General features: G+C 40.0%; 1 protein-coding gene across 2 annotated transcripts in view; it reads left to right on the top strand.

Annotated features, from left to right (window-relative positions):
• galnt9 (polypeptide N-acetylgalactosaminyltransferase 9) overlaps positions 1-12,424 on the top strand; it is a 138,741-nt gene that overhangs the window by 114,027 nt on the left and 12,290 nt on the right. For both annotated transcript variants that reach the window (XM_034692643.1, XM_034692644.1), the window contains exon 7: positions 11,237-11,422. In XM_034692643.1, coding sequence (XP_034548534.1) covers positions 11,237-11,422 — 186 coding nt within the window. The remainder of the gene's footprint in view (positions 1-11,236; positions 11,423-12,424) is intronic.

Genomic DNA, 12,424 nt, shown 5'->3' with positions numbered 1-12,424 from the left:
AGAAACAGCATGAGGATATAAAAAAAAAAAGAAATTGAGATTCCCACTCTGAGCATAAACTCAGTGGGAAATGGAAGCAGGTGAAAATGATGCACTGCTTTAAAGCAAAACAAAACATTTCTGTTCTCTATGCAAAATTGTAAATGCAAATGTCAAAGCCTAAAAGCAACAGAGAGATCTATCTATCGAGGTGAAAGTGTCACAGTAGACGACTTAACAGAAACATCAGGACACAGTTTTGTATATTTGTGAATATAGTATAGAGTATATTTAGAATGCAGCCTGCTGTGTCTCCAGCTTTTCCAAAAGATCAATACACCCTGTGAATGAGTTGTTCCTTCAGCACATGGTACAAAGCTCTTTCAGTTATGTTCAAAATTATACCCCAGCATATTTTCACATCTATTGCTATCTTTTTGTGGCAGGGCTCTTTCAATCATGCACAGAGAAAAGCTTGGAAAAGTGTAGATGAACTCTGTTTGACCTCAGGCGACTGCTGCTCTCATTCGTGCAAACCTGGGGAGTCTATACATCGCTGCAGGAATACTTCCCTTCCTGTTTGTCAGAGTCGTCAGCTGTCTGACAAGATGATGCATAGTGTTAAATCTGCATGACCACAGCGCTGCCTTTCATCGTCTCTATCTGCGGTTCTTAGCTGCTCACTTGCTTCTTCTTCTCCGCCATTTGTTACATTTGACCTCTAGGTGAGAAAAAGAATGATTGATCATATTTTTCTTGCAATATGAGTTAAGGGTACTCAAGTGGTGTTGAAATCAGGTGCTTTGTGATTGAGTCTATGTAGAGTAATCTCCAAACTGTGCCTATGATAAGCTTGAATCTCCTACATAAACCTGTCACAGATATAATAGCCAGTTTGTCAAAAATGACTTTTAAGTAAAAAAAACATGGCAGACAATGGTATGGTTGTCCAGCTAAGTGTTGCTAGCTGTTACATCCATCTACCTGGTACATCCATTGTGGTTGCAATTTCTGTTCAACTTTTTGTCAGTTCAATTGTGGTATCGTTTACAGGCAGTGTTCAGCAAGTTGGTTCTCTATTTTCTTTGTCCATCTAACTTTTTGCTTTGCGTTTGCTATTGTTGCCATGAATGTGTTTGTTGTGCCTCCTTCTTTAGTCAGCTAGCTTCTTGGATGGCTATCATTTCATTCCACATTACAATCTTCACAGTGTAATCTCTGATGTTCTTGGGGTTCCCCCTGCACATGATATCAGATCATAAATATTAAACAAGTGTAATATTCATGATTTCCAAAATAAGCCTGGTAATCTTTGTGTGTCCCCTACTTTTGTCAGAAATTTGAACACACCCCTGCACCCTCCTACTGGACAGTCCTAATTCCCAAGACTAATCTCCTTTTTTACACCAGATACGTTGGATATTCCTCCCTTCCCTGATCCATCCACCTGTACTAATTTATAATCACCTATCTTCACCTCCACTCCACCTGCTTACCTGTGACTTTGCTCACTAGCCTTCCTTCATGTACAGTACATACCTCTTTGTTTTTTGCTTGTTGTGTTTCCTGCTTCTTGACCTTTCTTGTTACCTGAACCACCATTGATTTGTTTCCTCTTACCTTACACACGTCTAAGCATACCAATCAACCCAACCTGGCACTCTTTGATTTGTAGGCTGCAAACCTAACCCTGGCCAATGATATAATTGAGGCCTAACATGACATAACCAGAAGCTCTATTCCAGTGTAATCCAGCCATCAGGGTTGATGCACTAGAGACCAATTAATATGTCTGTTCAAAGTCCTGCAATTCCTGGAACTGTCTTCATTTCCAAAGAACACTAGTTTCATTTAGAGAATTGGCCTTTAAAGCTCTGACTGGTCATACATTTCTTAAATATTGATTAAATCGAAGAATCTTATATGGAAAAGCCCATATTCATCGTTTTACATATTTACTTTTGTTTTTGTTATGAAAATCGCCATGTACAGTCAGTCCAAAGCCTGCACAGCGCCTGTCTGTCATTAGCATCAGTGTGCTTCATCTTCCCAGTTTATTGATTGTAATGTGTAATGGCGCTGATGGAAACCTGTTTACTGCTGTTAATAGCTTTTATGCTTTTTATGGCTCATGTTTTCTGTAGCCCTGTGGAGCTTATCACGCAAATGGTCCAGCTGCAATTAACTAACTGCGTGTACAGAGACAATTAAATTAAATTAGCAATTACATTACCACTACATCAAAGAGCGCTGTGTTAAGTGCTCTCTCTTAATAATGCAGACTGCAGTTATATGAAAGGTCAGGGCCAAATGGACTTCACAAAAATGCAGTCCTGAGGGCCTGTGTAGGAGGGACTCATAAGAGGCAAAAGATTAAAACAATCTTATTTGGTATTTAGATTTTATTGTATTTCTATATTATTAGAATAAATAACGGCACAGTCCGTAACTGCAGAAACCCCCTACAGCTATGTTTACTCCGAAAAGAAGTATCTAATTTGCATTTTTAGAGATAAAAATAAGTAAAGCAGCAGAAAAACATGAAGCTTTCTATAGAACAGCTGAATTTCAAGGCCTTTAAATTCAATGTTGGTACAATGATTGCACTACAGGAGTATAAAGAGGGATTTGTCATTAGCAAAGGCACTCTTAACATGGTATTCATGTGGTTTTTAAATGATCCTCATTATGCATTTTACGTACTGGGGAAAATGTTACATTTGGCACAGTGTGTTTTGCTATTTTTTTAATTGAAGCTAGTGTTATAAAGATACAACACTTAGTTTCCAAAGCAATTTTACTTTCTACATGCATCAGCATGTTGTCATCCAGGTTTCTCATGTTGCTTTGCCATTTCTTAATTGGACTGATGTGTGCTTGTGACATATTATGCATGTCAAGCTCTCTCCAAGGCTCTTTCTGATGACCCTGTTAAAAGTTATTTTTTATAGAAGATACCCAGATCCTGGGTCTTAGGACACATGATATCACATAGTGTGTGGTTGGTGAAGCCCCCTGAGGATCGCTTTGATTTGTGATGTTGGACTGCACAAATAGGATTTTTACTCGATCTGACTTGATTGTTTGAGCCAGCAATCTGCTGTCCTATTTTTCCTCTATATTATCAGATTGGGGATTCACTCACTCATCAAAGAAGGTCACAACAGCACTGATGATCGTCAAAGGCAGAGCTTATTCCTCACAGATGTCTCTTACCAGGTTGTTGTTTAATCAAGGAAGAAATGTAGCCATCTCAGCCTCTCCTTCCTTCCGCTTGATGTATCATAAGTGGTTTGTCCTGAGTTTTTCATTTCACAAATAGTCTCCTCACTCAAATAATATAGGTTGACTATGTTCTCTATAGCATATAGATATATTTCTAAATGACTTTATTTCACATCCCTCAAATACTCAGAAAACTAAAAACTACATAATTGAGAATGTACTGGGGTCAAATAAATGTTGCAAGAGCAGGCCTGAGGTTTCAGACCTCAGGCCTGCTCTTACAATATAGCAGTCAACTGGCTACAGCCCCTCCAGGAAACCAGGCTTGTACCTCAGGGTGAATGGCAGCTGGAATCAGAGGATAAGACCTCAGGGTCTCAGAAAGATGCCTGAGGTCTGAGGGTACATTGAGTCTCATCCTTCATGTCAAGACCCAAGTAGGATTGGACCTTGATGCACCAGATCTGGGAAAGCAAGCATGGAGTCATCTGCAAAAGAACAGTACTTTTTTGTAGTAATATATTGAAAATAGTGTAGTTTTGCCTCTGGTGAGCCCTGACAGTCATAGTGAAACCTTCAGTGTTGAAAAATGAAGCCAATGCAGAAGAAGAAAAGAGTGTCATTCCTTAACTATCCTCTTGAGGCAGGTTGTAAACGCAATGAAGGCCCCGCCCATGTCAAAATGACATACGTTACAGCAGAAATGAACATGTAGCTTCTTTCTTTACTAATACACAGTGTACGGGGCAGGGTTTGTTAACATGATATAAAGGCTATGAATTGAACATAACAATAAACACAACTTGCAAATTTATCTGATATGGTGGGTGCTGTAGTGGTTTGCAGGACAACAAGGCTATGACCTTAACTCCACCTCTTTGCTGGTTTCTAGGCTGACCAAAAGTTAGGTTCAGCCAGCATGAAGTCATGATAGTCAAATCTTCAATGCTGGTTGTTGTAGGAACCTGTTGGGGTTTATTTAGCTGTCCCAAGGCGTGTACTCACCATATAAACAAAGGTCAAAACTGCAGTGGACTGAGTACCAATCTAAAAGCCTTAGACTACTTTCACACTGCAGTCAAAAGAGACACATATCAGATTTTGTTTTTCTCATGTTTGACTCTGATCTGTTTTTGTTTTATGACAGTTTAAGTAAAACAAGTTACACTGGATCTGATCTTTTCAAACCTAACTTGGGCCACCCTCTTGTGGTCTTCAATCAGATACAGGACAGATCTTTTGCAAAGCAACCTCAATCTGAATAGCCAGGTCAGAAAGCGTGTGACTTTGACGTCACTCACAACACTTGTCACAGTCCTGCGCTGGCTGGATGGGCGGGAACAAGAGTCACCTGCACTCGATGAAAACAAACATGTAAGACAGCTGTGATAGAAATAGTTTCATGTTGTTCTCCGCACTATAATCAGAACTCAACCGCACATCATCTTCAACATAAAACTGTTAATAACACTTATTTCTGTGGCCGCTATGTTAACTTCTCTGTGCTGTGTGACGTCTTTGTTGTTATTTTGCACATGAAGGTGAGTTCAGGGCTGTGACAAGTCCACATAAGAATCGGGCCACATTAAAAAAGGTAATGTGATCAGCCAGACAAAAAAATCCTAGCAATAAATCCAAATTGATCATAAAAGTTTGCAGTGTGAGTATTGTCACAGAGGCATCAACACATCTGACCTGTGAAGTTGTTGGATTTGATGTTACATCCAACAAGTCATAGAAGTAACATCTCTAAACAATTACATTTATTCATTCACTTCTTGATGTGAAATATGTGTTTAGAATTAAACTGTTTGGTCAACATCATGCATACTTGCTTATTGTACAAACACATAGTCAGTCAGAGTGATTATACTGTGGGGTATTGACAATGAAGTCAAAACACATACAGTTGGCTTATAGACAGTCTCTCTAAGACTCCCAGGGGTAAACAAAGCTTTGCATGTATGTGAGACTCTACAGCAGCTCAATTTATTCATTCATGCTGCGTTTATTTCAGCTCAGTAACACCCACAGCTACCAAAACTGGCTTAATATAGTATTTATCCTCCCTGGGTATTGCATTTAGTAGTTCCATGCAGTTTACTTAGTGTTAGATTGATACAACACCATACTGTGATTATAATTAAGAGAAATTATGCATTTTGGAATGATTACATCCTCACAATGCTTTTATCAGCTCTGTGGGTGGAAAGTGGTAGCAATATGCTGTGAACTTCTGGCACATAAAAGAAGAAAAATTTGACAAAAATAAATATTTGATTCTTGTTCGACCTACTGTAAAGCCCCGGTGTGTGTTTTTCACATTACATGTAAGTAAAAGAGGAAATAATGGTTCCATATTACAAAAAAACCCACCTTTTAGCCTTTAACAAATGAGACTTAAATCTCAACGTGATGCAAAGAAACAAAAAGTTGTTTCACAAGCCTGGTTAGCTCTGAGGTGTCTGACCTTCTGGAAATGGTGGTTGAGAAAATATTGATCTTCAATTTGCTTTTAGGGCTGGGCATAGTACTAACTGCAATTACACATATACACATTTTCAATTATCCATGAGTGCTCCAAAAGCACTTAACACACAGCAATCCTTTCACAGCATACATACACACACACACACACACATACTATCGATTTTAAAACAGGAAACCGGGATAAAGAAACCAAAGAAAGGCAGCATTACACAGAGCTTACTATGGTACAAAAGGTGATGGGTGGTATCTGCAAGGACTAAAGACTTACCCTTAAATTGGTTTTGCACTTCCACCCACAGAAACGCACCAACCATGAAGGCTACTGTGGAAAAGCAGTACTTGTCATGGGCAGCAGCAAAGCTGGCAAAGCCCACTCCAAAGCATTAATGGATTTTCTAGGCCTGGGTCACTGTGGATCATCAGCAGTGAAGATGAAGGGTCAGCCAGTCAATGGAGGCGTTTAAGCTCAGGTCAGCACCAGAGAACTACTCCACCAACGATACAGCCAGGGCAATTAAAGGTCCCAACATAAGAGAGAATGAAAGAGAAGTGATTCTTTTATTAACATACGATGAAACACCAGCTTTCTTCTGCTCTGAAGACTTACAGAGACATGTAAATTAGGGCCAAATGGGGCATTGGGAATTGTTTGATTGTTTCTCATTTCCATAAATGATGCTCTCTTTGGCCATATGGGTGAAGGCTTTAGGATTCAAACGCTGCCTGCTTTATAAAATGACATTGATGCAGCTCTCTCTGATGCTTTGACATTGCTTTTTGCTGCTTTGACAAATGTGAAGTCTGTTTCAATCCTGCAGGGTACGTCTTATTAGTCCTTGTTTAGGTCTCAGTGTTGGAGAAGTGAAGTCGTGAAGGAGTAAAGAACAAAGTGATTAGTTTAAGAATAAAAAAGTCACTATAGCAGAGACTTAAAATTCATAACACCATGGCAATAATAAACATCAAGGAAAGGTTTTGTTACAAAGTTGACAACATTTCAAGGTTAAGCCGTGTGTTTTATGTCAAAGACCCTGTGAAATTAAAAAACCTAACAGTGAATCAATCCTTCATTCAAGCACTGTCTGTGTTCTCAGAGCCTGACATAAGCTCCACAGTTGTCCAGAGCTATTTAAAACACATCAGTGGGTCACCATTGTTTCATGGGCGATAAGTTTTGCAATTTCCCTGAATATGAGTGCCGTTCTTTTTGAGTTAATCCACATACATTGTCTCTCTGCCAAAAGTACCCACCAGAGCACAAACATCCATGGAGGAGAATAGTATGCAAAAATACACCATTAACCCCCGGGCTGGCTCTAGCCAATTTGGTGTCCTAGGTAAGATTATGATTTGGCGCCCGCAAACATATTTGGAGTGCAACATTTTCTATGTTGATTTATTACGAGGAGTTACTGAGAAGAGTCAAATTGAACTCCTTAACACTGGAAATGCAGTTTTTGTGCCAAAGAGTATCATTGTATGTGTCATGATGCAACACACATCCAAACAGTGATTCTATTATTTGATCTTGGTAGCTTCCTTTAATGTGCTAAGATGAGAGGACATCATGAGCCTTTTTGGAGACAGCTCAGTTGGGGTGTCTCTATTTTGATTCTATTTAATGCACTCTGGGCACATGATTTACACCATAGCTGTCACTGAAATGTTTGCCTCATCATTTAAGGATGACTGTTGGAATTTCTACCATCAGAGTAGTATTGACCAATCACGTATCAGCAGGATTTGATGTATGCAGGAAAAACAGTTTGTGTGGAGAGCAAAAGCAGGTTAAACGCACTAAACACATTAAACGTACTATTGCAACAACAACAACTACACCAACAACAACTTATGTTGCAACAGTGCTTTTATGGACAAGCAGAAAATACATAAGAGCAAAGCACAAGAACTCAAACAGATGCAAAACACAAACATCATATAATCCAGACAAACAACCAGAACCAAATCAGCAATACATAAATAGCAAGTAAAGGGAGTAAATCAAAGCAAGGGAATAAAAAGCCAGAAAGGCAATTACGTGTTTATTAGAAATAAATTAATTTAGGGTGTTAGAGAAAAAGCAGGTAGAGGAATAGTAAGAAACAAAGTCAGATAGAAAAACATAACTGAGGATGAAAAAGCAACAAGAGGATGACATGTCATTACAACAAGTCTGTAGAAGTAGGTTTAAAAAGGTGATTTGAAAGATGTCGCTGATTCTGTGAACCTTATTTTTTCAGACAGGTCGATCCAAAATCGAGAGGCCCTGACAGTGGAAGCATGGCCACCTTTAGGTTGAAGTCTTTAAGGGACTGTAAAGGACTGTAGGACTGTACAACACACCTACGACTGTTAGAAGCTTGTATTTTCTAGCTCTCCCACAATCTGGTCAGAACTGAAGAAGCCTTTCGTAGGAGAGGTGAAACGTCTTCAAGAATTTCTACCAAGTCCAGTTGCCTTTTTGGATCAAACTTTCAATTGAACAGTATACTTTCTGGTTTTGAGTTGTTGAGCTGAAGAAAGTTTTGTGCCATCAAACTGTAAAACATCCCTGAGGCAGTCTCTTACAGCAGCTAGGCTTCAATGGGGTCCTCAAGTCTGAAAGGACGGTATACGTGCTTGTCGTCTGCATAGAAATGAAAGGAGACTTTATTTGGCCAAGTGGCAGAATATGAATAAAAAATAGAAATTGGCCTTAAAACAGAGCCTCTTGCCAATTTTTGAAGGGGAAGAGAAGTAATTACCTATGGTGACTGTGAAGGCCAGTTCTAAGATAAGAACAAAATCAGCTAAGTGCACTATCCCTGATATCCTCACGATTTTTAAGGCAACAGTTAAAGTAGCATTATCCACCATATCAAATCTGCACTCAAGTCTGAAAGAATTAAAACTGTGACAATGACATCCTGGCTCCCATCAGCACTAATCTGGCGATGTGTAATTTATCTGCTCGAAACAGATGAACAGCCGCTATACTGAGAGATGTAACAGACCAAGAAATGACACAGACGTAAATGCAACACGGAGAAGACAGTCTTGGCTGGGAGTTGTTTTCACAACCACTGACGTACACTGGAATTACTGAAAAGTTGGTATCTGCTCCCAGGGGCACATATCACCTCTCGTCGTCAGATGATGATAGTGGATGATTGATGATGAGTTCCGAGGTTGGTTTATGACCTATTTGAAAAATTGACACCTACAGTAAATCTTGGAGCTAAACAGAATTATTTTTATCTTTCTTTTTGTGTGATGATGACGAATCCATCCAAAACCAGCCTTTGGATTAAATAAATAGCTCCCTATTAACCTTGAATCAGTTCCAGAGTAGCACAAATAAGTACTCAAAACGTTTCTAATTACTCACACAAACATCACCCCACAAAACTGCAAACAACCTTGTGTGTCATTACTCGGGACTCATATTTATTTCTTAACAACAAACCAGAGAGTGCATTTCTTTAAAAAGGCTCCTGTAGGTTACCTGAAACCATCTAGGTTTTCATGTTCTCTTGTCTAAATACATGTTATAAAATAACTACACTGAAGGAGGATGACTAAAAGGCCCACATTTAGGGTTGATATCTGTTATCAGTGAAGCTGTTCGAATCTGACAGAGAGAATAAACTTTGAATCAAGAACCCCAAACTGTGAACATGCAAGAATCTGCTTCATGGCATTCAACAAACATGGTTACCCCTGCTCTGGACTTCACGAGAAAATACTTTTGCAGCCGTCTCCTCCTTTAACACCTTGCAGGGGGTGTCGTTGTGGATTCAGTGAAAAGTTAATGGATCAGAGCATCTGTTACGCATTGTGGCGATCATCATTAAGAGCCTGTGGGTGGTGGAGGATCAGCAGTTTGTACGGCTGGAAGGACATTACCATATGCTGTGGCATTGTGATGGCGTTGTAACTCCTGGGCCACTTTCCCACAGCATGGCATAGATTAGCACATTTACATGCTGTATATCAGTGAGAGATGTTATTTCACAGAGACAGTTCAATTTATTTTCTGCACTATAAGAAATTACTCTTACCAACATGTGCCAACATTTACTCACCCTGAGAATACCCCAACTTCTTTGAGTCTACCATCAATCAGTACTTCAGGCTTGACTGATGCTTTTTCAAGAAGACATACATTCACTGTCTGGCTTCATATATCACTCTCTGCCATGCACACAGCACACATGCTAGGGGAGAATACTAGTTGTCACTGCAACTCTCTGAGGACTTTTTTTATTTGAAGACAATTGACTCACCGAGCCACTTATCGCACAGTCTTTCATTTACCTCAGCAGAAAAAAAAAAACCCAGAAACATCTACAGAATAAAGATTTTTATTGTGGTGGTCCTGCTGTGTAGATTGGATTCACTCTGTTTTGTGTAATTTTGTCTCTTTTGTGAGCTGGAATATTGAGATTTCTGAGATTTTCCATTCCTTTAGGTAAAGCAGAAAGCTGCATGAGAAAGAAGGTGGTAGTTATGAAAATGATGCCTCTGAGGCATTAATAATGTACATCCAATCTTTGCTTCTGTTCTTAAATCAGCTCTCAGCTGAGGACATACAGATTTCTTATGTTTAAAATGCAAAATGATAAACAGACTGCACCTATGCCAGGGTTTTTAGCATATAGGGTCAGATTTGAATTGCTTTAGACTAGAGCATGGGCCTCTGTGCATGTCAATATGACTGTTAAAAAACAGTGAGTTAACGGGAGCTCTTTTCTTCATGAAAATATGGAAAAACATCACTATTTGTAACAAACTGTACAAACAAACAAACAAAGGCAAGAATTGTGCTGCAGGGTTAAACAGACTTTCACTGGACTCTTTTTCTATTCCTCTAAAAGAAGTCAGATGTTGCAAGAAATACAAGCAGTGAGGCAATCAGACTCCCAGGACACATTAACCATCACCAACATCCTTCAGAGTTCACAGAGCAGCGTGGAGTAAACACTGACCTTCAGCACTTGCTGTGTTTTTGCCCTTACAGAGTGTTTCTGAGCGAGGACCACCCTTATTTAGTTTACATCAACTTTTGGTTTGACTTTAAAATTTAGTCAAACTTTTGGCTTGTTTAAAACTTATTTTTATGTACAACAGCTCTGTCTTCTGGGGAATTACTTTCACTTTGAGGATTAGTGGCCAAGAAATCTGAAGTTAAAACCAAGTGGTGATAATCTGGAAGCATTGATGAATCCCTCTGTTACATAATTTTCAATGTGACAAATTTTTGTTTTTGCAGAAGCCTCAGACTTTCAAACACAGTACTTTTACCCATCCTTCAACAAAATCCATGCATGAATCATCACGATCAGAGTGATATAAAGCTTTATATTTCATCCATCCTATAGAAGTGACATTGCTTTTGATTTTGCAAATAGAACCATCAAGAGGATGCCTCATGAGTCATACAAAAGAGGTCACCTGTGAACCCTTTCTTTGCCTGTATTATTTAAAAGGAGCTCAGTGAAGTCGTTCCTGTCTAAATCCACAATTGATTGAAACATGGACTCTCTCTCCTGCTGCTTTCTAGGTTTGGCAGTGCGGAGGGAGTATGGAAGTCCTGCCGTGTGCCAGAGTGGCCCACATCGAGCGAACCAAGAAGCCCTACAACAATGACATAGATTACTACGCTAAGCGCAATGCCCTGCGGGCGGCTGAGGTGTGGATGGATGAATACAAATCCCACGTCTACATGGCCTGGAACATTCCCATGAATGTAAGTTTTTCTCTGTCTTGGAGCACTTTCCCTCCCTGTACCCCTCTCCCTCTTCCCCTCTCACTTGTTCATTCAGACATGCAGCCCCACTCTCCAGAGACATGAGTCAATAGAAATTCAAAATTCAGATTTCATCCCAGTTGACCTTCACACTGGCAGCAGAGCAAAGGCAGAGCGAGGGAGCAGAGGAGCCTGGCTCCAAACAGATGAGAGAGGAGCTCCATATCCAATCAGTCTATTTTCATACACATCACTTTAGCTTAATTGCTTTCAGGGGTCTTTCAAGATGGGCTGCAAAATAATAAACAGCTCCTTTCATTAATAAAGAGTTTAATATTCAATCCTAATTGCCTCTCCAGCCATGCAGAATGGGATGATTGTCAGTGAAGGACATCAGCGAAGGCCTTTACCACGGCCCAAATCAACACACACACGCTCACACTGCTGCTCAAAACAAAATAATAACCCTCTGTGTAGCCATCACACAAAGGTCTGATATGCCGCTGATGCCTGCATGCCTCCTAGAAACCTGGCACAGACATCATTACATGAGAACTCAGTAAGAACAGGTAGGAAGTGCCAACTGGGGAAACGTTGTAACTGTTGTGTGTGCGCAGCATGGAGGGCGTGATGAGGTGGAGGAGGAGGGGGGCAACTTTGACAAAGTAGCCAATCAGACCACATCACCTCTCCAGTGTAATTACAAACACAGCAGTATGGCACGTTATTACCCCAGCTGTCCTGTGGAGCAGAGTTATTTTGTGTACAGTACAAAGACCGAACGCCACCATTATTCTATCTACCCCTCCTTTACCCCCCTCCCTCTGAACCTGCCCATACACACAATCACACAGTCTTGTTTTGAGGTACCCACTGAGAGCACAATTACTTTTGTGGGGGAGGGCTGTATGACTCACTGGTGGCAAGCCCCAAGTCCAACTACAAAAAAGCATTTCTCCATTATTAAAAACATTTGTTTTTGTTGCTTTATGGTAGAAAAGA

This window comes from Notolabrus celidotus, chromosome 9, assembly GCF_009762535.1.
Source record: "Notolabrus celidotus isolate fNotCel1 chromosome 9, fNotCel1.pri, whole genome shotgun sequence".
In the NCBI taxonomy this organism is placed as follows: domain Eukaryota; kingdom Metazoa; phylum Chordata; class Actinopteri; order Labriformes; family Labridae; genus Notolabrus; species Notolabrus celidotus.
This window is presented reverse-complemented; position numbering and strand designations above follow the sequence as displayed.